Source organism: Mytilus galloprovincialis, chromosome 3, assembly GCF_965363235.1.
Source record: "Mytilus galloprovincialis chromosome 3, xbMytGall1.hap1.1, whole genome shotgun sequence".
NCBI classification, from domain to species: domain Eukaryota; kingdom Metazoa; phylum Mollusca; class Bivalvia; order Mytilida; family Mytilidae; genus Mytilus; species Mytilus galloprovincialis.
In genome coordinates, this window is record NC_134840.1 from 86,800,748 (window position 1) to 86,827,683 (window position 26,936).

The window sequence follows — 26,936 nt, forward strand, 5'->3', positions numbered from 1 at the left end:
ATTTGTTTTTGTTCATTGTTTTATACATAAATTAGGCCGTTAGTTTTCTCGTTTTAATTGTTCTACATTTGTCATTTCAAGACCTTTTATAGCTAACTATGCGGTATGAGCTTTGCTCATTGTTGAAGGTCGTACGGTGACCTATAGTTATTTAACACTGGAAGTATGCACTGTAAATTTCCTTTAACACAGTAAAAATGTTTTCCCAGTCAAAATTGTTGACGTTGTGATGATGAGGAAAAAAGATGATGAGGAAAATATGGGCTTGGGAATGAATTTATAATGATTTTTTGGGATATTTCAAAATAGTTTTAGGGATATGGGATATTTGTAAAAAATATTTATTGGGATATTAGGGGTAAACATTATAGGGATACGGGATATTGGGATAAAAACTGAATGGGATATGGGATATTGATACTCCCCCTAAACAAGCCTCACTGTTCATCAGCAGTGGTATCAACCCAGTGCTATTAAATGAACATGACCCTTTATTGAAATTTCGTGCGCCTGAAGCGCAGGCTAAATGCATTCACAGACAAGTAGCACAATATTTTGGTTATTTCATTTTCGGAAAATGTTACCGGAATTTTAAAATACCAAAACCGATCCAATAGTTAGAAAAAGGATTTCCGGTTTTTGCATTCGCATAGAAGTTAACAAAAAAACTAATTTCAATATTTTTGAGTGGACCAGAACGAATAATGCAACACGTCATTAGGTAGGTAGCCAAGAAAAGGACACACGTCTAGACTACATAGATGTGAAACAACAACAACAACACTTCAACTTGACAAATTTAAAACATATTAAAAGTCGTTGTAAAAGACTGGTTAGAACAAATTTAATAAAACTGACATGTTGAGTCATTTTTATTTAATGTCAAAAATATGCATTACAAGAATAGTTGTATAGAAAAATTCTGAAGGGTCACATGAAGTACAGCTATGTCTTTTGCCTGTCAGACACAGGATCTTCAAGACATGTGACTGTCATGTGTTTCTTTTGTCGTTTTTATTATGAACCAGTGAGTTAAAATTAACAGGGTTCTTATATAAAATGGTTGTTCAAACGCCATTCATTCAATATTCTATTGACATTTCTTTTTATACATCCTTAATACATAAAGATGAAAACTGTCTTAACTGTTTACATATATTACAAATTTTGAAAACTGCATTTTAAATTAAAAAAAATAATGTCTTTTGTAGAAGCCCAGTGTCAATCTGAAAAAAAATCAAAATGTTTCAATTTCAACAGCTGAACTATCATACCAAAAACCTTTACTTGTTTATTTTAGGACTGAAAAGAATTAAATAGCTTTTTTTATGTGATTCAAGCAATTATCAAAACCACGACTTTAGACTCATTTGCAGGTTTCAGAGCTGTACAACTTTGTCCCCCCCTTTTTTTGACTTTCGAACTTTTATATCTGGGCGTCACTGGTAAGTCTTGTTTGGACGAGGCGCGTTTTTGACGTAATGAATTTTAAACCTGATGCCTTTTGTTATCTATTATTCATGTGTTTCTATGCCTAATACGTTCTGCTATTTATTTGTATTGTAGTCCTGTATTATTATGTTGTCATTTTAATGTTATATTTAACAATGCCATCAAAGTTCGAGGTTTGTCATGCCACAAAACCAGGTTCAACCCACCATTTTTTTCTTTAAAAATGTCCTGTCCAAGTCAGGAAAATGGCCATTGTTATATCATAGTTCGTTTCTGTGTGTGTAACATTTTTACGTTGTGTTTCCGTTGTGTCATTTGTTTTCTCCTATCTTTGAGTGTGAATTCACATTACTATAAGACGTGTCACGGTACTTTTCTATCCCAAATTCATGTATTTGGTTTTGATGTTATATTGGTTATTCTCATCGGATGTTGTCTAATGCTTAGTCCGTTGCTGTGTGTGTTACATTTTAATGTTGTGTCATTGTTCTCCTCTAATATTTAATGCGTTTCCCTCAGTTTTAGTTTGTTACCCCGATTTCGTTTTTTGTCCATAGATTTATGAGTTTTGAACAGCGGTATACTACTGTTGCCTTTATTTATAGTTATTTCCTGTCCATGTACTGATCCAGTTTTTATTCATATGAAAACATAACGCCGTTTTTTGACATACGAAAATCTCAAAATAATTGGAAACAGTAAATGATCGTAGTAAGCCTTGACAAAGAAATCTAGATACATAAAAACATTCGAAAGAACATGCTTAAATTTTGAGTATACAAGTGAATAAAAACTTAACAGTGAAAACCGTAAGCAGTGAAAATTGTCATTAGTACGAAAACACATCACACAAGGATAAGACTCATCAGTGACGCTCATATCAAAACATTTATAAAGCGTTTTTTTGACATACGAATATCGCAAAATAATCGGAAACAGTAAATAATCGTTGTAAGCCTTGACAAAGAAATCTACATGTAGATACATAAATACATTCAACAGAACATGCTTTTTAATTTTGAGTATACACATGAATAAAAACTTAACAGTGAAAACGGTAAGCAGTGAAAATTGTTATTAGTACGAAAACACAGCACACGAGGATAGGACTCATTAATGACGCTCATATCAAAATATTATAAAGCCAAACAAGTACAAAGTTGAAGAGCATTGAGGATCCAAAATTCCAAAAAGTTGTGCCAAATACAAAATGTACAATTAAGGTAATCTTATGCCTGGGATAAGAAAATCCTTAGTTTTTTTCGAAAAATTCAAGTTATATCAGCTTTGTAATCATGTATGTTTTTTTACTGAAATATGTTTGGTACAATAATAAAAATAAAAATGGTAACTCCCTAATTCTGTTTGTAATTTCAAAGAAGTTAAACATCAATACCATTGAATTATTTAGGTTTGAGTGTTCCTTATTAAGGTTCCTCAAAACAAATGGACAAATATGGCTGTATTTCATGCCAAAAACTACTCTCCAGTACAGACTTACTGTCCAGTTGAAAAAGTTTCAATGACTGGCATCCACTAGATATAATTATATAAAAGTTAAATGCATTTTGTTTTCAAAAAAATAAAATATTTTTTTTTATTTTGATGGGCATTTTGTGTTTTCTTCATGCAGAATGTGTAAAAATTGAATAAGTTGTGATACATTGTACAACTTAGAGATGCTCCCTGTAAAAAACAAATTATGTAAGTTAATTTGCATTTTTAAACACTTGGATTTTGTTTTCAGTATTAATTCCTGCCAGATTACAAAAGAGAAGTTCTGTACCAAACATTTTGCAAACCTGGATAGTAGCAGATCCAAGTATCCAAAGATTTCATGGAAGTGTTGCAGAGACCAGGTCTTACATTATGAATATAATGAAGAATGTTAGTACAAAATAGAATCAAGACCAGCAATTCATTAGGGACAATAAGATTAAATGTAGTGGGAGAAATAGGTCATCAGGGGTGGATCCAACCATTTAAAAAAAAGGGGGTCCCAACCCAGAGTAAAGTAGGGGTTCCAACTGTATGCTCTCATTCAAATGCATTGTTCGTCCAAAAAAAAAGGGGGGTTTCAACCCCTCGGATACCCCCCCCCCCCCCCTGGATCTGCCACTGATAATGGTCAGTCAGCATGTGATTCCACCTATTCAAAGTATTTGAAATCCATGGACTGTACAGATTACAGCAAAGTAGCTAGGACATTTTAGCTTACAGAAAGACAAATTTATGTAAAGCTTACTTTCATTTAATTTTAGCATTTTATTAAAATGGTAAATTCTAATTAAGTTTTATCATAAGGTTTTTAAAAATGACAAGTGCTGAACTTTTCAGTGACATGTCTTTACAGGTGCATAATTTATTCAAGGACAGAACCTTGAGCACTCCTTTGAACATAATTGTCAACAAAGTCGAATTTTTGGACAGACCATTGGTAAATATTTAAATATAAAATATAAAAATGTGATATAATTGCTGATGAGACAAAATATCCACAAGAGACCCAAAGATGATCATTTGGGGAACCACAGGTCAGCTTGCAGCCTTCAACAATGAACAAAACCTTTACTGTAAGGAACACTTCAAGGGACACCAAAAAAAAGAGTGAAAAACTTCAAAGGAAAACCAACTATCTGCTTTATGCTTAAAACAATTACCTGTTTAATTTATCAATTATAGCAACCTTACTAAGTGGTCATAAACTGTGATTCATAACAGTACTAAATTAAGTCTGTTATTAAAGGGTTTCAGTTGATGCCCATAGGAATACCTACAACCTGAGGATACACTTGACAATGAATGGTAAACAACAACCACTGTATTATAGGTTGATGACTCTGAACATTGAAGCACATAAAGAATGTGGCAGGATTAAACTAAAGAAATGATTGATGCAAACTATTCTTTATTGTAGTTTTAACATGGGTAGTCATTATATTCGTGATTATTTTTGCCCTAGCAAGTGAGGGCTAAAATAACATGAATATTATGCCAATCCCATGTTAAAACTACAATAAAGTATAGCTTGCATCAATTATTTCGATTCTGATTAGGACAATTAAGGTAATTTCTTTGTCCGATGTGTATAAGGGTAAAGCGATTGAGTAGGCTCTTCCATGAACCTCCCTTTTTTGTTTGTAAAGGGGCAAACAGCTGCCACTGTGATTTTTCAGAGGGAGGCGTTTTTGAACAGCCAGCATGAACGGTTGACGTATCTAGGTCAAATATGTCAATTTCAGAATGCAACACATTACAGCCATAATAAATGAAATAGTAACAACATGTGCATCATTTAAGAGTTTGGAAGTGTTTTAAGTTAATGATATATATTAAATGCATGCCAATTTGATAAAATTCATTATTCTGCAGTAGTCAATATACGCATGTGCAAAAAAAATTTATTGGATTTAGAGCATGGGTTTATTCATAAAGCGAAAGAAGCACGTCATATTAGAATTGTTTGTGAGGATTAAAGCCTGTGGCTATTGTAGAGAACTCATGTTACAGCACATTATTATAAAAAAAAAACTGCAAAAATCAGTTGTAAAGAGCTTGACACATCTTCTAGGCCATTAATATGACATTTACTACAGAATCTTAAAATTATAAAACACTCAAGAAATTTTAAATCCCGAATTAAAGCAAAGATGATTAAAATAGACCTGAGTAAACCTTATTTTAGCCTGAAAAATAAAAAGATGTTAATTAAATTTTTTTGTTTTTTTTAAATTTAGGCAGAACCAAAGACACCAGATTGTGTATCATCACTTTGTAGTTTCTGTAGATGGGCTGCTAGAAGAAATCATAGAAATGATAATCACAAGGGAATTTCTGATGTTGCAATTTATATAACAAGGTTAGCAAAAAACAAAAATAAGCAAGCAAACAATGCACAAGAGGAACAGCCTATAATTATTGTATAGAAATAAGAAGATGTGGTATGAGTGCCAACGAGACAATTCTCAATCAAAGTCATAATGTGAAAAAAGTAAATAATTATAGGTCAAAGTAACCCCTTCAACACAGAGCCTTGGCTCACATGGAACAGCAAGCTATAAAGAGACCCAAATAACTGAAGTAAATTTAAAAAAAGATATAAACTGGCACCAACCTTCACCAACACCCTAACCTGAAATAATAGTGTAACATTACAACATAGAAAAACACACTATAAAATATCAGTTGAAATTTATGTTGATGTTCATGACCCAAGTTTCTGTAGGAACTTGCATCAGTTATGCTCAAAATGAAACCACTTGAAATCCCAAAAGTTAACCATTTTAGAGCATAATTAAAAACCATAATATCTCAAACAGAATTACTGTCTATCTGAATATTAACCTTAGTTAAGAAATGTACAGTAAACCATATACAAAGAGGAAATGTAAGAACAAACTGTAACTTAGGCCAAATAAAAATATATGTGTGGTTCCAGTAACCAGCAGACCCTAGTTTAACCCCCCCCCCTCACAACCTAGAACTTTTTTTTCATTTCTGAAAAATAAATTTCAAACGATCTAATTGTGAGGATTGTGAATTAAAATAATATAAAATTCGTAGATTTCTGTCATTTGAATTTCCATAAGAAGTATCTGTTATTGGTAAAATGCAAGAATTTATAACAATTTGTTGTCAAAATGCAACAAAATTACTGAAAAACGTAAATGACTGTCTTTATTTTGCAACCAAACACCGGTACCTCGAATGACCGAATAACACTGTTATTATCCGAATAACACTTGTAATGACTGAATAACACTTCAAATTTTAATATTAACACATGTTGGTAACTTTTAAACATTGATTATTAAAAAATATTATATAATAAGTGTATTTTATAACTTAAAAATGATTTACAGAAAGCAGGTAAGTTAATAAAGATCATTATAAAAATTGTTGTGTACATCCAACATGGGGACCATTGAGGAAGACTGATTGGGCAGAATAAAAGAAAGATTGCATATTCGAATGCAAAGGGAAATGCTATGAAAATAAACTAGTATTAAATAATTTACTGTATAGACAAGAGAAGATTGTCTGATAATTTTTTTTCAGAAAGGTTTTGAAAAGTTAACAAATACATCAACGCAATGCAATTACTCCAATCACCAATTACTTTTCTAAAGGGAAAACGGTACTATTTATTCTGCCATAGGCGACAATACTAACATTTTCTCATTTTACCACTTTTTATAATAAAAACCTGGATAAAACAGTTATGTGTGGTGTTAGCACTTTATTACTCTATTTTAAAAATTGGAGCCAAATAGTATCATGACCAATTTCCAACGGAGCTTGTTTATGTTATCCATGCCCACCGTCATTTTGCAGCAAATTTATAAAATTTTGAAAGCCGTTTCGAATAATTCTCTAGAAAATATTTCAATAGGTTTTAAAATTTATATTATAAATATAAACACTGCAGTTATTCATAGATAAATAAAAAAATATATTGTACCCTTACATCCAATCATGGCGCTCCTATGTTGACTTCCTTCACCTGTCTTGGGTACACAAAAGGCCAACCTAATGCTAGGAAAATGTAATACTACCGTTTTCCCTAAACGATTTACCAAACACTTTTAAATTGGCCGACTTCCGGTATTGACGTGTGTAATACTGGAAACAATTTCGGTAAACACACAATTTTTTTTCCGGATTTTGACAATCCTAAATAAAATTTAGAAAAAAATAAATAAAATTTGCCGACCTACCGACCCTATTCTTCAAAAGTATGTAACTGGAACCACACTTATTTTTATTTGGCCTAATTATCAAACTATCAAAAAGGTTTTGAATTCTTTCTAATTTTTGTTGCTTGAAGTAGTTTACATTTCTGATTGGTCAATTTTCAATATCTTCTTCTCTTACCTTAAAAGAATCTTCCATAGTTTGTTAATAAGCTTCATTATCGTAAGCAGGTATGATGCCACAATATCTTCAACTTATTTAACCCTATCAATTTTCACATTTTTATTTTCTTTGAAACTATTTAAAACTAAATTGCAAGGATAATTTGTGTGATGTCTATTTTAAAATATCAATATATGAATCTAGTAATGCATAAAAAAAGATGGCAACCAGATGCACTTTTGATTCAGTTTGGTTCAAAATCAAAATTTTGCTTGTTTGTGAAAACTCAGATCTATAGTAAATTGTATCCATACATGGATAATTAAATGGTTTGTCTCTTCAATATAATGATTTTATGCAGTATAGATAGTCATTAAGTATATATATATAGGAAGCTGGGAAATACAGCCTTGCTTTGAGCCACTGGCTATTTACATTTATACATTATGTTTTGAATAACTTAATTTCAAGAATTCCTTTTCAATTAATGCTAGGGATAATGAAACCCTTGATGATTTAGCTGTTACCCATCAAGGAAGAATGTGCGATGTAGACAGAAGTTGTTTGGTGGCCATAGATTCTGGACTTGTCAGTACAGCAATCACCATTACTCATGACTTAGGACATTTGTATGTATAACATTGTATCTGCTTTATATTTAATCAATTCTAGAGCCAAATTTTAGTGCCATGCAGTTTGGATAGTCATATTTTAGAGGAAGAATTCAATGGGTCATTATTTATGTAAAAAAAATCCATGACCTCTTTGAAGCCCATTTATAAGAGAAACTTTAACAAGAATATTTCTGAAAAGAAGGAAAGCAGCTTCAAATACATTAAAAAATGTTTATGCCCCAAGTACGATAGTAGAGGGGCATTATGTTTTCTGGTCTGTGCGTCTGATCATCTGTTCATCTGTTCATTTGTCCATCTGTCTGTCCCGCTTCAGGTTAAAGTTTTTGGTCAAGGTAGTTTTTGATGAAGTTGAAGTTCAATCAACTTGAAACTTAGTACACATGTTCACTATGATATGATCTTTCTAAATTTAATGCCAAAAGAGAGTTTTGACCTCAGAGTCCGCTGAACATAGAAAATGATAGTGCGAGTGGGCATCCGTGTAGACACATTCTTGTTTTTTTCTTTTTTAAAATGTTTGACACCATAGAAAGAACTCTATAATTATTGTTGAAAGCAGAGGCAGTGGATTGTCTTAAGGAATGAAATATAATTTTTTTGAAACCTGTGGATAGTTTTATTGTAATGATTGAATTTTTTTTTTCATATTTTTGTTCCCATTTAAGATAAAAATTTGGTTGTTTACAGGTTTGGCATGATTCATGATGAAAATACTCCTTGTGGAATAAGTAGAAATATAATGAGCACCCAGGGGTATACAGGCAGTATGGGATTACACTGGTCAACATGTAGTTCATTAGCATTGGATAAATTCCTACGGTAAGATATCCATTTCAAAATTGGTAAACAGAGGTTATAACGATACCATATATTAGTTACTGTAACAATGGATTTTTGATGGATTTTTTTTTAAAGTGACAACCAGTAAAGAAAACTATGATGGATTAGAATCTCATCCTTTTTTCGTGAAATGTGGATGGATTTGGCAAGAAATTATTCAATCACAGTGCAGTTTTCTTTTTTTAAGATTTAAAACTTTGATAGTGACAACCACTGACATGGACCAAGTTTGCAAGGTCAAAATGATGACAACCCGGCTTTTGACCACTAATCATGAATGTACATTAAGCAGTGAAGAAGGATTCCCGGCTATTTTCACTATAAGAAAAGTCTGTGATGCATCAGTACACGACAAGATTATTACACACTTATAATCAAAGCACCGCTATAATGTTTTGCTATATATAAGTATTAAAGTCACCTAAAAATTATATATTTCAGATAAAACTATATTTAGAATAAACATTGTGAGGCAAGTTGGACTTGAATCAATTTAGGTACATTTGTACCAATAGAAGCAAAATTGTTAAAGTTTTATTACTTATTGGTTTATATTTTTGTTGTGAAGCATTCTCATTTTCTGATGGTATAAACATAAATATTATTTTCAACCTTTTTGAGTTATCTCCCCTTAAATGTCTAATTAGCACATTGATTCAAACACAAACAAATATTTGGTATTTATTAACACAGTCTAAATATTTCAATAAATGACCTATTTTTTTATTGAAGTATACTGTTTCACATATCAATTGCTAATTTATGGCAAATATTTCCATGAAAAATGTGTTTATATGAAATGGAAAGCAAAAAATAAGAGGTGACACATACTTATTGCATAAATCTGTATGCATAAATTACATGCCTTAAATTACTATCAAAAATACATACCGCCTCTCAAACTTGAAAAGTGAGATTTTGAACTGCTGAAACCAGATATTTTTATAAATTTATGATTTTTTGTTTTTCATCCAAAATCCAAATTTTCAAACTTTACTCCATTTTGAAAATGTGCAATCTATTTTATGCAGGAATTTGTCATACCAAAAATGAACTGTTATATCAAATGTACTTTTAGGAGTAGCAGGGCATCATGTTTAAATGATTTCCCACTACAAATTATGCCAGGGCGTCAGAAGATTTATGACAGAGATCAGCAGTGTAGATTTGCGCATCATCATACATCTTGTACCTTCAACTTGCCCAATAAGGTTTGCATTGTTTTATCTATACATGTACTTAATTTCACTTATCTGTTACTAATAGATGACAAGAGATCAATAAATGTATGCCATATATTTCTTGAAATGCTTTGAACAGATAATATTGTTTTATTATTTCTGCCTTAACTAATTAATATTGTTTTAAATGAATTTACTGATGTTCTAGTCTTCATTCAATTTTTAGTTTATCTGGCCATAGGGGTAAAATGCAGTTTTTGGCCTATATCTCTTATAAAGCATTTAGAGCAAATCTGACATAGGATAAAATGTTTTTAGGTTGAGATCTATCCGCCTTGAAATTTTTAGACAAATCAGACAATCTGTTCTGATTGGTTATATTAAGGAAATTTGGCAGTTTTTGGTTATTCTCTTGAATATTATTAAAGATCGAAATTATATGTAAAGACCAATAATGTTCTCCAAAGTTAGATCTACAAATGAGTCAACATGACCATCAGTGTTCATCAGGTTTAAATTCATCTGCCCTGAAATGTTCAGACAACCTGTTGTTGGGTTGCTGCCCCTGAATTAGTTATTGTAAGGAAATTTTGCAGTTTTTGGTTATGATCTTAAATATTATTATAGTATCTGGGGCAATATGCGTAATTGTTTCTCCATAGGCGGAATTTTAGGGGTACGAAGTGTAATGTACGAAGTGTGATTCATTTTTCCGTAAATTAGCAAACCCCGAGTATCCTTTTGCGATGTGGCTCCAAATGGTAAAAAATTCCCATAAGTTCTTTGAAAATTTAATACTTTGAACACATTTAATAGCTCCATAGTTTTTACACATTTATTCTATGTTCCCTTACTTTCTAAATTAACACAAATGGTTCAGCTCAGTCATTTGTTTATCATAGAAATGCATGTGTCAAATATCACTACACAGAGATTTTTTGTTTACACGTGACTTTTGAGTTCCTCATTTCAAGGCGCATTAGGGATATTGTCCCATCTAATAATAACTTAACTCTAATAATCTATGGTATCTAATACTACTAATTATGGTTTTAACCTTATTTTACATGATTTAAAAAATACAACAGTAAATACAGATGAGCAACACAGGCTCTTGAGAGCCTCTAGTTTTGAAAGCTCAAAATTCAGATCTCAGGAAAAAAATAATAAAAACTGTGATGATTACAGGATCCATGTGAAAGTCTGGCATGCCAGGTTCCAGGGAATGAGTTTAAATGTATAACAGGAGCACCAATGGCTGATAAAACTGACTGTTACAAAGATGGTCAACTCAGGGTGGGTATAGTCAACCATAATTTAGGCTCTAACCAATTGAGAGTTTGAAATATTATATGTAAGACCTGGCTTTTATAGAAAAATGTGGGTTGACCTTTTGGGTTTTTAGTGTAAAGTTGTTTTAGTTGGTTAAGATTCACAATTGTATACACCACATCTTTCTTTCATTGGTATGTGTATACGTAAAAAGGGAGCACACAGTGGCGGATCCAACCATTTTAAAAAGGGGGGGGGGGGGGGTTCCCAACCCAGGACAAAGAAGGTTCTAACTGTATGTTCCCATTTAAATGCATTGATCAGCCAAAAAAAATGGGGGGTTCCAACCCCTGGAACCCCCCCCCCCCCCCCCCCCCCCCCCCCGAATCCGCCAATGGCACATTTGGAGGGAAGAAATGATTATTGCGAAGAAAGCCAAGTCAAAGTTAATTAAGGGTGAATATACAGCAATGTACACTAATTGTAAAAATGAGTGTCACACAAAATATTAAATTTAGATAACACAATGTTGAAAGAGACTGTGGCTAAAAAATTAAGTTAAGGGGAGTTAATACAGAAAGCATAAAATGAAAATGACATTGAAGGCATGAAAGTTGGACTTAGAGTATGAGTGTATGAATAATAATCAAATTGACTTTAAACTAAATGTTAATACAATACTTTCATGTTTTCATACAAGAAAAGAAAGGAGTTTGACATGTTTACACTAAATATTTAAACTGAAAAAATTGTATTTAGATGTTGTATTTTTTTCAATTTCAGTGGTGTATGAAAGGAAAATGTATTCCATATACAGGTCAATGTAAAACATCCAGCCATTGGTCAGCCTGGGGTGCATGGTCAGATTGTAGCAGACCATGTGGTGGTGGAATTACCCATCGAAGAAGAACTTGTCGAAATAAGTAGGTTATTTTACTGGTACTGGTATTTGATTATGGACAAAATCCTGTAAATTCATCTATTTTTTTGCAAGGTTAAACCTAAATATACCAATCTCCTGATCTGAGTTTCACAGTCTATTATCTATTAGGTTTTATCTAAAAGATTTAACTTAGCTGTGTTTCTGATCTTCTTTAAAAAAAACAAATTTCCAAAAGGAATATTTTCATGATCTTATTGTAATTGGGATGTTAGCAAAGAATGATCCTTTTGGTAATATTTTTCTTTAAGAACATAATTATGCAATTGTATGTGAAGTAATTGTTTTGGTTCGTTAATAGACCTTTGAAAATTGGAAAAATGCTGACCTCCAATAATCTGTAGTTCTAGAGTAGGAAGGATTTAATGAAAAAATCTAGATACCAGGATTTTAAATATACTGTGGATTCATTTATTTTTTAGGGTACGAATTTTCGTGGATTCCAGAAAACTTGCATGTTCGTGAATATCTGATTTCATGGTTTTGTGAAAGTTTGCATACAAGCAAATGGAAAAATTTTCATTCATTGAACATTTAATTCATGGTTTACCTTAACCCAGGAAATCCACAAAAATTGGTTACCAACGAATAATAATGAAATCCACAGTACTACCCTCAAGTCACTTTTTTTTGATAAATTTTCTGCTTCTTTACAAATTTTGACATATTCCCAAGAGGAATGGCAGGTCAGAGATGGTCATATACCAGAAGATTTCATATGAAATGTTTAAAAGAAAATTATTGTAATGACCATCAATTATTTATCCGGATTTTTACAAGAAACGAATTGTAATGAGTATCTATTATTTCTCAGGATTTCTGCAAGAAAATTAATAAAACACATTTTTTTATGGTACTGATCTGAATTAAATGTTTTTTTTTAGACAGGCTGTTTGTGCACATGATTGTATTGGTGAAAAAGAGGATGTTAGACTCTGTAATATGAAGGTAAGTAGATATCTTTTCTTACCAATGAGACGAAAGTAAATGATTACTTCTGCAATACTGTTTTCAATTACTGCTGGAATTTGAAAATGAGATGACATATAAAAATCTTATTTTCAATTTAGATGCATTTGAAAGTTTGAGAAACTTGCACATTTAAAACGTTCAGAGTTTGAAAACCAAATAAAATCTTAGGAAAATTACAATTTGCATATCACTGTTTCAAAATCTAATGCATTTTAAGTATTATTTTCAAAAGCGTACACCAAGTTGTGGGATTAGATTAAAATGTTCTTAACAATGGAAATCCTTCTAATGACGTAACCTTATCTTCATTTTGGTGTACGAACAATGAGATTACCTATAGTTCTCTAGATTATAAAAAGGCTAATTATAGCTTCAAATAATAAAACGTTCAAAAATTTCATCATAATGAGCAAGAAAGGATTGGGGTAAAAGATGATGTAAAAGGATAACATGGTGATACGTTGCTCTTGAAAACAGACTGCTAAATGCCTAAAATGGTTCATTAGGAATCATTAAAACAGTGTTTTAGGGGATATGACATTTGTTTAAACTTATTTATTTCTTAAGTCTTCATACTTTGATGATCAGTGTAAAATAAACAATATTTGTCCAGAGAAAGGTCATATCAGTGTAAAAAAAATATTGTTTACTTATTCAAAAGTGATAAAAATCTTTCATAACAATATTTGTTTTCAGATATGTAAACAGAATCTAAATGACCTCAAAACAAAGTGGTGTGAATCTCACAATACAGAGACAGGTATGTAGTCAATAAATGGATTAAATCAGAAGTCAAATATTATATCAAGGTTGAATTTCCTTTTTTAGAATCAAAGAATATGACAGCTACATTGCTAGTTCACGTAATATAAAGGAGCACAAATGTTATGATATTTGTTGGAAATTCATTTTTGAGGATGTTCTCATAGAATTAAATTGATAAAATAAAAAGAATGTTACATTACATAGAAAAACTTTGTATTTAGTTTTAGATATCTTATTTACATCTGATAGACTATTTCCATTATTGATGATGAAAAAAATTAACACCAATATTTATATATGGTGTCAAGGTAAAGCTGATATATATGTAATCTATTTCTGAAACATTTTTATGACATACAGTTGTCTCTCGTCTCTTACTCAGTTGACTAAAACATTCTGCATCAGCCAAAATATTTCTTAGGTCCCTTTGTTGAAACACTAATCTATATTAATAAACTCTGTATAAATGTTGATTTTACAATGAGTCTAAATTTCACTTCACTTAATCTACGGTCCTAAATTATAATAAACCTTAATAATTTTGTAAGCTTTTTTGAAAGTTTCATATCTGTAAAAAAAACTCTGCCAGAATAAAATTTCTTTGAAACTTCACCAAAATAAATGGCAATTCACATGTAACTTATAACGATTAATTCGGCGTTTTGCATTTGCACCGATTTTTCTTTTCATTTGCGCGGATTTTTTTACAGGAAAATTACAGGTAAATGTTATTTTCATTTATCCTTATTGACCTCTTCTATTAACCAGTTGTACAAATGATCTGAAATCTGTAAAGTGTTCCTGACAAATATTTATAGGCAACACATCTAATAAATTCCTTTCTTGTGATTTCGTCTCTTTTAAATTTGTCTTAATTGTCAATTATAACAAAGTCCATCTTTTCTATCTCTGGCCTACCTACTGATGCAGGCATTTCTAGAGTTTGCATTTTTACATACGTAACGGCCTAGATTTTCTTAACTTAAAAATAAGTGAACAACCTTTATAACCAAATTGTACCAATATAATTCAAGGTATAGTACATGTAAAAGTCTTTACTCACCTGTGTTAAGGTAGATAGGGTGTCTTCCTCCATCTTGGATTTGGAAATACCAGAAAACAAGGTCTAGATCTTTAATAGAATGTGTAAATTTTTAGAGTAGTAGATAATTCATATTTAAGAACTTCCACTTCATATTTATGGTTGTATTTTACAAAAAAACAGAAAACTTTAGTTTGATCAATTTTTTCCCAACTTTGTCACATAAGGGGAGGCAACTCAAATGCAAGGGCAGATAATTCAGATTAAGGTACTTTTACAATAGAATGTGTTAGGAATTTACCTATTTTATAATGTAGCAAGAAAACCTGTGACCCCATTGTTTCTTTTTCTTAACTGAAAGCATACTTTTAAAGCCATCTTCTCATATGCTATCTCAAAATTCTATGGTGTAGATTATGCTTTATTGTAGAAAATTGGGTTTTCCATATATAATCTATAGAAAATTTGTCAATTTTGAACACTGTGTAGCGTGAAAGTAAGCCCGGTGACCCATTCTTTTTATTGTTTTTTTTTTTAAAAGCATGATACAAACTACATTTTGGCAAATTATTAAAAAATTCTATGAATTATAATTTAGACATCCCATCTACCTTAAGCTGTAAATGCAATTAGGAGTAAATATAAAATCAACGCACATGAAAGAATGACAATTTTAAAAATCAGCACAAATGTCATACGCTCAATAAATTAAATGGTTATGCAAGCTAATTTAAATTTAATTGAAGTGATAGTCCCAACTATCATGCCTTGAGAGCTGACAAAAGGACATATTCATACTATTATTCAAATTGTAAGTTGTAAATTGTCAGAAAAATTTGTGTAATCTTATTTTTTAATCAGCAGTTTTGAGTATTGACACTTTCTTTGCAGAAAGTAACATGTATTTATCAAAATTTTAATTTAGAATATTTACTTGTTATTTTTTTCACATTGTAATGATTTCTTTGATTGCATTCTGTATAGGAAACTATCAATGCCATTGCATTGCAACACAGGAAGGAACATGGATAGCTTATCCTGATGGTTTTGACTTGTATCCAACACTTTCTGCACATAATATTAGTAAATGCTTCAAAGGAAAACTACAGGTAGGAATACACTGTAGCTTTTTATACCCCATGCAACAAAGTTGCGGAGGGTATGATGTTTTTGACCTGTCCACAAACAGAATTTCATGAAACCTTTTAAGATAATAAGGACATACTATGTAGATGTAAATATCGACAGGAAATTACGACTCATTTTTTTTTTCTAGGAGTTACACCCCTTTGAACTTATTCGTTTCAATGTACTTCTGCAACAGTTTGTCATCTCAACTCTGTTGAAACCACTCAACAGAATTTCATGAAACTTTGTAGATAATAAGGACATACAACGTAGATGTGCATATCGAAAGGAAATTACGATTCAATTTTTTTACAGGAGTTATGCCCCTTTGAACTTATTTGCTTCAATGTACTACTGCAACAGTTTGTTTTCTCAACTCCTCTGAAACCACACTACAGAATTTCATGAAATTTTGTAGATAATAAGGACATACTATGTAGATGTGCATATTGATAGGAAATTATGATTCAGTTTTTTTTTCTTATACACTTTTGTTTTCTTACACTTATTTAATTTCTCCAATGACAATGTAGGGACGTGGGGTATGTGAGCACGCTCACTAAGGTTCTTTAATTAATTGTCAGAATTTGAAGATAAGGTGGGGTCAAAGTCTATAACACAGCAATCTGATGAATTAGGTTTTTAAAGAACAAAACATTCAGAGATCACATCAGATTCGTCTTGATTGAAGTTTGACCAATGTGATGTATGCAATAGTAATGACAGGAGTGTGACTGTGTCAGGAACATCATTGTCTTCATCAAACGTTCTTTTGTTGTTGTTAATCATGTTCTGCCTCTGTAGTAGGGGAATCATGTTTCACAGCCTATGTTTCTGTGCATTACTGCATGTCTGTTTGTCAGTCCTGTATCAGCTCAATTTTTTTGCTTAAAAGATAATTTATAGATATAAGAACAAAGTGGTGAGAGTGCCAATGAAACAACTCTCCATCCAAATCACAATTTTTAAAAGTAAACCATTATAGATGAAAGTACAGCCTTCAACACTGAGCATTGGCTAACACCAAACAGAAAGCTATAAAGGGCCCCAAAAATGACTAGTGTAAAACCATTCAAACAGGAAAAACAATGGTCTAATCTATATAGAAAAACAAGAAATGAAAACACTTATGAACTATGCACATGAACAAACGACAACCCCTGAACAACAGGGACCTGACTACCATGAATGTGGTCACATTTACTTGAAGTTCATTATGATGTTAACCGTTTTAAAATATTCTGTGGTAAACCAAATAAGGGTTTCGGCCCATATTTTGTGGTTCACTGAAAGAGAAATGTGAAAGTATGAGTGAGGCATTGTGTCTTATAGGTACTTATTCTCTAATTTCTTTATTTTTCAGCCCTTTGGTTGTGATGGGAAGATGGGATCTGGATTGAGGTTTGACCAATGTGGTGTGTGTAATGGTGACGGCAGCATGTGTGAAGAACATCATGGTCAATACACAAAATATGAAACATTAAAAGACACACCATGTAATTTTTATATGAACCGTTGATCATGTTTTGATACTACATTGTACTAACTTATGATGTCAGACATATTTGATGATGTATGGTATCTTGAAGGGGTTCACTTTCTCAATGTGTTTTTAGCTCACCTGGCCCGAAGGGCCAAGTGAGCTTTTCCCATCACTTGGCGTCCGTCGTCGTTGTCGTCGTCGTCCGTCGTCGTTAACTTTTAAAAAAATCTTCTCCTCTGAAACTATTGGGCCAAATTAAACCAAACTTGGCCACAATCATCATTGGGGTATCTAGTTTAAAAAATGTGTGGCGTGACCCGGCCAACCAACCAAGATGGCCGCCATGGCTAAAAATAGAACATAGGGGTAAAATGCAGTTTTTGGCTCATAACTCAAAAACCAAAGCATTTAGAGCAAATCTGACATGGTGTAAAATTGTTTATCAGGTCAAGATCTATCTGCCCTCAAATTTTCAGATGAATTGGACAACCCGTTATTGGGTTGCTGCCCCTGAACTGGTAATTTTAGGGAATTTTTGCTGTTTTTGGCTATTATCTTGAATATTATTATAGATAGAGATAAACTGTAAACAGCAATAATGTTCAGCAAAGTAAGATTTACAAATAAGTCAACATGACCAAAATGGTCAGTTGACCCCTTTAGGAGTTATTGACCTTTATAGTCAATTTTTAACCATTTTTAGCTCACCTGGCCCGAAGGGCCAAGTGAGCTTTTCTCATCACTTGGCGTCCGTCGTCCGTCGTCCGTCGTCCGTCGTCGTCCGTCGTCCGTCGTCCGTCGTCGTCGTCCGTCGTCGTTAACTTTTACAAAAATCTTCTCCTCTGAAACTACTGGGCCAAATCAAACCAAACTTGGCCACAATCATCATTGGGGTATCTAGTTTAAAAAATGTGTGGCGTGACCCGGTCAACCAACCAAGATGGCCGCCACGGCTAAAAATAGAACATAGGGGTAAAATGCAGTTTTTGGCTTATAACTCAAAAACCAAAGCATTTAGAGGAAATCTGACATGGGGTAAAAATGTTTATCAGGTCAAGATCTATCTGCCCTGAAATTTTCAGATGAATCGGTCAATCGGTTGTTGGGTTGCTGCCCCTGAATTGGTAATTTTGAAGAAATTTTGCTGTTTTTGGTTATTATCTTGAATATTATTATAGTTAGAGATAAACTGTAAACAGCAATAATGTTCAGCAAAGTAAGATCTACAAATAAGTCAACATGACTAAAATGGTCAGTTGACCCGTTTAGGAGTTATTGCCCTTTATAGTCAATTTTTAACCATTTTTCGTTAATTAAAGTAATCTTTTACAAAAATCTTCTCCTCTGAAACTACTTGGCCAAATTAATCCAAACTTGGCCACAATCATCTTTGGGGTATCTAGTTTAAAAAATGTGTGGCGTGACCTGGTCAACCAACCAAGATGGCCGCCACGGCTAAAAATAGAACAAAGGGGTAAAATGCAGTTTTTGGCTTATAACTCAAAAACCAAAGCATTTTGAGGAAATCTGACATGGGATAAAAATGTTTATCAGGTCAAGATCTATCTGCCCTAAAATTTTCAGATGAATCGGTCAATCGGTTGTTGGGTTGCTGCCCCTGAATTGGTAATTTTAAGGAAATTTTGATGTTTTTGGTTATTATCTTGAATATTATTATAGATAGAGATAAACTGTAAACAGCAATAATGTTCAGCAAAGTAAGATCTACAAATAAGTCAACATGACCAAAATGGTCAGTTGACCCGTTTAGGAGTTATTGCCCTTTATAGTCAATTTTTAACCATTTTTCGTAAATTAAAGTAATCTTTTACAAAAATCTTCTCCTCTGAAACTACTTGGCCAAATTAATCCAAACTTGGCCACAATCATCTTTGGGGTATCTAGTTTAAAAAATGTGTGGCGTGACCTGGTCAACCAACCAAGATGGCCGCCACCGCTAAAAATAGAACATAGGGGTAAAATGCAGTTTTTGGCTTATAACTCAAAAACCAAAGCATTTTGAGGAAATCTGACAGGGGATAAAAATGTTTATCAGGTCAAGAACTATCTGCCCTGAAATTTTCAGATGAATCGGTCAATCGGTTGTTGGGTTGCTGCCCCTGAATTGGTAATTTTGAAGAAATTTTGCTGTTTTTGGTTATTATCTTGAATATTATTATAGTTAGAGATAAACTGTAAACAGCAATAATGTTCAGCAAAGTAAGATCTACAAATAAGTCAACATGACCTAAATGGTCAATTGACCCCTTAAGGAGTTATTGCCCTTTATAGTCAATTTTTAACAATTTTCATTAATTTGGTAAATTTATGTAAATTTTTACCAAATATAGTTCTCTGTTACTAATGGGCAAAGTTCATGATAGATATAATTGTAAGAAGCAAAATCGTTCAGTAAAGTAAGAACTTCAAACACATCACCATCACCAAAATACAATTTTGTCATGAATCCATTTGTGTCCTTTGTTTAATATGCACATAGACCAAGGTGAGCGACACAGGCTCTTTAGAGCCTCTAGTTCGTAAATCTTAGTAATCTTTTACAAAAATCTTCTCCTCTGAAACTACTGGGCATAATTAATCCAAACTTGGCCACAATCATCTTTGGGATATCTAGTTTAAAAAATGTGTGGCGTGACCCGGCCAACCAACCAAGATGGCCGCCATGGCTAAAAATAGAACATAGGGGTAAAATGCAGTTTTTGGCTTATAACTAAAAAACCAAAGCATTTAGAGCAAATCTGACATGCGGTAAAAGTGTTTATCAGGTCAAGATCTATCTGTCCTGAAATTTTCAGATGAATCGGACAACCTGTTGTTGGGTTGCTGCCCCTGAATTGGTAATTTTAAGGAAATTTTGCTGTTTTTGGTTATTATCTTGAATATTATTATAGATAGAGATAAACTGTAAACAGCAATAATGTTGAGCAAAGTAAGATTTACAAATAAGTCAGCATGACCAAAATGGTCAGTCGACCCCTGAAGGAGTTATTGCCCTTTATAGTCAATTTTTAACCATTTTTTCGTAAATCTTAGTAATCTTTTACAAAAATCTTCTTCTCTGAAACTACTGGGCCAAATTAAACTAAACTTGGCCACAATCATCATTGGGGTAACTTGTTTAAAAAATGTGTGGCGTGACCTGGCCAATCAACCAAAATGGCTGCCACGGTTAATAATAGAACATAGGGGTAAAATGCAGTTTTTGGCTTATAACTCAAAAACCGAAGCATTAAGAGAAAATCTGACAGGGTTTAATTGTTTATCAGGTCAAGATCTATCTGCCCTGATGTTTTCACATGGATCGGACAACCCGTTGTTAGGTTACTGTCCTGAATTGGTAATTTTAAGGAAATTTTGCCGTTTTTTGTTATTATCTTGAATATTATTATAGATAGAGATAAACTGTATACAGCAATAACGTTCAGCAAAATAAGATCTACAAATAAGTTTACATGACCAAAATAGTCAATTGACCCCTTAAGGAGTTATTGCCCTTTATAGTTAATTTTTAACATTTTTCATAAATTTGTGTAAATTTTTAGAAAATATTTTCCACTGTAATTACTGGGCCAAGTTCATTATAGATAGAGATAATTGTAGCAACAAGAATGTTCAGTAAAGTAAGATCTACAAACACATCACTATCACCAAAACACAATTATGTCATGAATTTATCAGTGTCCATTGTTTAATATGCACAAGACCAAGGTGAGCGACACAGGCTCTTTAGAGCCTCTAGTTATTGGGTCGTTGTCACATTGATTCTTGTACTCAAAGGGCCTCCATGCACATAATTTCTGAATTGAAAACATGCACTTTTCAATATATTTTTTTTCACAGCAGGAGTGAACTATCAATTTACTATCAAAAACTTTGTGAAATAGCCATATTTGTGGCTAGGGCATCTGAATTTACCAAATCCATCCATATAACTGTCTATCTTGACTGTTTTATTATGCTTTGCATTTGTCTACCACTGAAATTAATGATGAAAAGGGATTTATTTTTGCTGTTTTTAAATTTTTTAGGATTTCTTTAACAAAACCTGTTTGTGAGGTTTTATTTTTATATTTGTCTTGTTCAAGGTCACCACTCATTTGCAACCCTTATAATGCTATTTCAGTGATGCATTCACATTTCAGTAGTATATATTTTTTGTTACATACAACATATTTCCTTCATAAATGGTTTGCCATGACCCTCTGGTCACATCATAAGCTTTGTTGATTTTTTATTTAACCTTCAATTCAATTTTCAGAAACCTTGATTTGATTGTATATATTTGATGATTCACTCCAGTTGTGAAAAAGTTTCAATGAAATTGTGGGAGCTTTTAGTTTTAGTAGATGCTTTTCGATGGGATTACTTCAAAATGCTTTGGACATTTGAATCCAAAATTATTATCACAAAAATAGTATCATATTTCTAGAATTATATTGAAAAAATTGATACCAATAATAAGAATGCATTTTTATTTCAGTTTTATAACTCATTATATTGAGTTAATTGGAAAAATTTGTTCCAATTATAATATTTTATTACAATCTTTTAGTTTTAATCCACACAGTACCAGCTGGATCTACAGGAATAATTGCCTCAAACCATAATACAGACTGGACACAAATTGGTATGTCAGAATGTGCTATATTGCATTTACTTACTCCATCTGTTCATCTGTTAATTTTGTCCAGAAAATATTTCTTTTCTAAAGTACAACTGAATAGAATGAATTCCTATTCAGCCAGTTGTTTGACAGTGATAAGTTAGCACTTAGCACTTAGCACTTTTTGATTTTGATTCTGTTAGACACCAACTTCTTGTGAATTTTCAATATGTTGAATGAACTTAAAATTGTTCATCACAAATGTTTGCTGATCCCTATAGTAACATATAGGAAGTGAGCTAGGCAATACATCATGTGTTTTCTTTTAATTTTAAGTCCAATTTGTTGAAACATAAATTCAAAGATGATAATCTAGTCCATTTGCTTATAAAAGTTGTTCTTTCTAATGAGATGATCAGCAGTTTTATAGTGTGGAATTTGTTATTTCACTTAAAGTGGTCAAATTTTGGGTTTAAATTATTTAGCTGGTGTATTGACTTAAAATAAATAAGGCAGTATTTAGAATAAAAGTATGGCTTGTACATTATAAAATGTATTTTATTCAGATGCAAAATATGAAGAAAAGGCAGGAACTTTGAGGTTTGGAGATGTGCTTAAAGATTTTCCTGAGCCATCTCTCTGGAATATAAACTTATATGTAAGTTACTTAAATTCTTATGTTGCATTAGAAAAATCCTTAAAATAACAAAAAATTGAAAAATGAAACAAATTTGTTGGGAATATAAAATTTCTGAATGCTTTAAATAGTTCCAAATATGACTGCTGATTGTAGTTTGCTTAACTTTCAGTGGCAAATATTTCATACATATTCATTACAAGCTCTGCACTAAAGTAACTAATTATAAATCCCATGGATAAGCATACTTTAATAAGTGTTTGACTCTTATTTTTCAGATTACTTATTTTCAATCTGTAACAGCAAATGTCAGCTATAGATATGATACATCACTGCATCATACCAGTAAATACCAGTGGTCATCTAAATGTACATCTACAGCAGATAGAGGTATGTATCATGTAAAGTAATACATCACTGCATCATACCAGTAAATACCAGTGGTCATCTAAATGTATATCTACAGGGGACAGAGGTATGTATAAGGTAAAATAATATATCACTTAATCATACCAGTAAATACCAGTGGTCATCTACATGTACATCTACAGGGGACAGGTATGTATAATGTAAAATAATACATCACTACATCATACCAGTAAATACCAGTGGTCATCCAATTGTACATCTACAAGGGACAGGTATGTATATTGTAAAATAATACATCACTACATCATACCAGTAAATACCAGTGTTCATCTAAATGTAAATCTACAGGGGACAGAGGTATGTATAATGTAAAATAATACATCACTGCATCATACCAGTAAATACCAGTGATCATCTAAATGTACATCTACAGGGGACAGGTATGTATAATGTAAAATAATACATCACTATATCATACCAGTAAATACCAGTGGTCATCCAATTGTACATCTACAAGGGACAGGTATGTATATTGTAAAATAATACATCACTACATCATACCAGTAAATACCAGTGGTCATCTAAATGTACATCTACAGGGGACAGGTATGTATAATGTAAAATAATACATCACTGCATCATACCAGTAAATACCAGTGGTCATATAAATGTACATCTACAGGGGACAGAGGTATGTGTAATAAAGGAATGACTGTAATATTTTTTCTGTCTATGAAGAAATAACATAAAAAATGTGGTGCACACTGAAAAACGCGCGTAGCAGGTAATTTAACAGTGCGCACCACATTTTTAGCTCACCTGGCCCAAAGGGCCAAGTGAGCTTTTCTCATCACTTTGCGTCCGGCGTCGGCGTCTGGCGTCGGCGTCCGTCGTCGTCGTCGTTAGCTTTTACAAAAATCTTCTCCTCTGAAACTACTGGGCCAAACTAAACCAAACTTGACTACAATCATCATTGGGGTATCTAGTTTAATAAATGTGTGGCGTGACCCGGCCAACCAACCAAGATGGCCGCCATGGCTAAAAATAGAACATAGGGGTAAAATGTAGTTTTTATACGACCGCAAAAATTTTAATTTTTCGTCGTATATTGCTATCACGTTGGCGTCGTCTTCGTCCTGTGTCGTCGTCTTGATTCGTCGTCGTCGTCCGAATACTTTTATTTTTCGCACTCTAACTTTAGTAAAAGTGAATAGAAATCGATGAAATTTTGACACAAGGTTTATGACCACAAAAGGAAGGTTGGGATTGATTTTGGGAGTTTCGGTCCCAACATTTTAGGAATTAGGGGCCAAAAAGGGCCCAAATAAGCATTTTCTTGGTTTTCGCACTATAACTTTAGTTTAAGTGAATAGAAATCTATGAAATTTTGACACAAGGTTTATGACCACAAAAGGAAGGTTGGGATTGATTTTGGGAGTTTTGGTTCCAACAGTTTAGGAATTAGGGGCCAAAAAGGGGCCCAAATAAGCATTATTCTTGGTTTTCGCACCATAACTTAAGTATAAGTAAATAGAAATCTATGAAATTTAAACACAAGGTTTATGACCATAAAAGGAAGGTTGGGTTTGATTTTGGGAGTTTTGGTCCCAACAGTTTAGGAATAAGGGGCCCAAAGGGTCCAAAATTGAACTTTGTTTGATTTCATCAAAAATTGAATAATTGGGGTTCTTTGATATGCTAAATCTAACTGTGTATGTAGATTCTTAATTTTTGGTCCCGTTTTCAAATTGGTCTACATTAAGGTCCAAAGGGTCCAAAATTAAACTTAGTTTGATTTTAACAAAAATTGAATCCTTGGGGTTCTTTAATATGTTGTATCTAAAAATGTACTTAGATTTTTTATTATTGGCCCAGTTTTCAAGTTGGTCCAAATCGGGGTCCAAAATTAAACTTTGTTTGATTTCATCAAAAATTGAATAATTGGGGTTCTTTGATATGCCAAATCTAACTGTGTATGTAGATTCTTATTTTTTGGTCCCGTTTTCAAATTGGTCTACATTAAAGTCCAAAGGGTCCAAAATTAAACTAAATTTGATTTTAACAAAAATTGAATTCTTGGGCTTTTTTGATATGCTGAATCAAAACATGTACTTAGATTTTTGTTTATGGGCCCAGTTTTCAAGTTGGCTCAAATCAGGATCCAAAATTATTATATTAAGTATTGTGCAATAGCAAGAAATTTTCAATTACACAGTATTCAGCAATAGCAAGAAATCTTCAATTGCATAGTATTGTGCAATAGCAAGAAATTTTCAATTGCTCAGTATTGCGCAATAGCAAGAAATCTTCAATTGCACAGTATTGTGCAATAGCAAATATTTTCAATTGCACAGTATTGCGCAATAGCAAGAAATATCTAATTGCACAATATTGTGCAATAGCAAGAAATTTTCAATTGATTGGAGTTATCTTTCTTTGTCCAGAATAGTAGTTGAGTCAACTTAAATCATTGTTTTATACAATATACAATGTATATTCACTTTTATTACCAACTGATAAATTAAAACAATCTTTACCATTCAGTGATAACAAGCACCTTTTGTTACATTTTAATATTTTATGATGTATTTAAATGAGTAGTTATTGTTGCAAACTCCATTAGAAATTTGAATTGAGATCAGTTTTGGAAAAAGGGAATGGGGGATGTGAAAAAAAAAATGGGGGGGGGGGGGGTTAAATTTTTCTCATTTCAGATTTCATAAATAAAAAGAAAATTTCTTCAAACATTTTTTTGAGAGGATTAATATTCAACAGCATAGTGAATTGCTCAAAGGCAAAAAAAAATTTTAAAGTTCATTAGACCACATTCATTCTGTGTCAGAAACCTATACTGTGTCAACTATTTAATCACAATCCAAATTTGGAGCTGTATCCAGCTTGAATGTTGTGTCCATACTTGCCCCAACCATTCAGGGTTCAACCTCTGCGGTCGTATAAAGCTGTGCCCTGCGGAGCATCTGGTTGGCTTATAACTCTGAAACCAAAGCATTTAGAGCAAATCTGACATGGGGTATAATTGTTTATCAAGTCAAGATCTATCTGCACTGAAATTTTCAGACGAATTGGACAACCCGTTGTTGGGTTGCTGCCCTGGAATTGGCAATTTTAAGGAAATTATACCATTTTGGGCTATTATTTTGAATATTATTATAGATAGAGATAAACTGTAAACAGCAATAATGTTCAGCAAAGTAAGAGTTACAAATAAGTCAACACGACCGAAATGGTCAGTTGACTCCTTAAGGAGTTATTGCTCTTTATAGTCAATTTTTAACCATTTTTCGTAAATCTTAGTAATCTATTACAAAAATCTTCTCCTCTGAAACTGCTGGGCTAAATTAATCCAAACTTGGCCACAATCATCTTTAGGGTATCTAGTTTAAAAAATGTGTGGTGTGACCCGGCCAACCAACCAAGATGGCCACCATGGCTAAAAATAGAACATAGGGGTGAAATGTAAATTTTGGCTTATATCTCTGAAACCAAAGCATTTAGAGCAAATCTGACATGGGTTAAATTGTTAATCAGGTCAAGATCTATCTGCTCTGAAATCTTCAGACAAATCGGACAACCTGTTGTTGGGTTTCTGCCCCCGAATTAGTAATTTTATGGAAATTTTGCAGATTTTGGTTATTATCTTAAATATTATTATAGATAGAGATAAACTGTAAACAGCAATAATGTTCAGCAAAATAAGATCTACAAATAAGTCAACATGA

At 32.5% G+C, this 26,936-nt stretch overlaps 2 protein-coding genes across 5 annotated transcripts in view; one reads left to right on the plus strand and one right to left on the minus strand.

The window, feature by feature from the left end:
• LOC143069269 (uncharacterized) overlaps positions 1-26,936 on the minus strand; it is a 425,535-nt gene that overhangs the window by 91,079 nt on the left and 307,520 nt on the right. The window lies entirely within an intron of this gene.
• Positions 1-26,936, plus strand: part of LOC143069268 (A disintegrin and metalloproteinase with thrombospondin motifs 18-like) — a 33,817-nt gene that overhangs the window by 4,487 nt on the left and 2,394 nt on the right. The window contains exons 1-16 of one of the 2 annotated variants that reach the window (XM_076243813.1): positions 636-721; positions 3,200-3,339; positions 3,806-3,889; positions 5,190-5,311; positions 7,803-7,937; positions 8,631-8,762; positions 9,862-9,994; positions 11,153-11,260; positions 12,020-12,159; positions 13,061-13,124; positions 13,845-13,908; positions 15,940-16,064; positions 17,447-17,579; positions 22,140-22,214; positions 22,757-22,848; positions 23,106-23,217. In XM_076243813.1, coding sequence (XP_076099928.1) covers positions 3,322-3,339; positions 3,806-3,889; positions 5,190-5,311; positions 7,803-7,937; positions 8,631-8,762; positions 9,862-9,994; positions 11,153-11,260; positions 12,020-12,159; positions 13,061-13,124; positions 13,845-13,908; positions 15,940-16,064; positions 17,447-17,579; positions 22,140-22,214; positions 22,757-22,848; positions 23,106-23,217 — 1,537 coding nt within the window. In that variant the 5' untranslated portion in view covers positions 636-721; positions 3,200-3,321. Of the gene's footprint in view, positions 1-635; positions 722-3,199; positions 3,340-3,805; positions 3,890-5,189; positions 5,312-7,802; positions 7,938-8,630; positions 8,763-9,861; positions 9,995-11,152; positions 11,261-12,019; positions 12,160-13,060; positions 13,125-13,844; positions 13,909-15,939; positions 16,065-17,446; positions 17,580-22,139; positions 22,215-22,756; positions 22,849-23,105; positions 23,218-26,936 lie in introns of those variants that run through there. The other variant, XM_076243812.1, reaches the window with a different exon arrangement.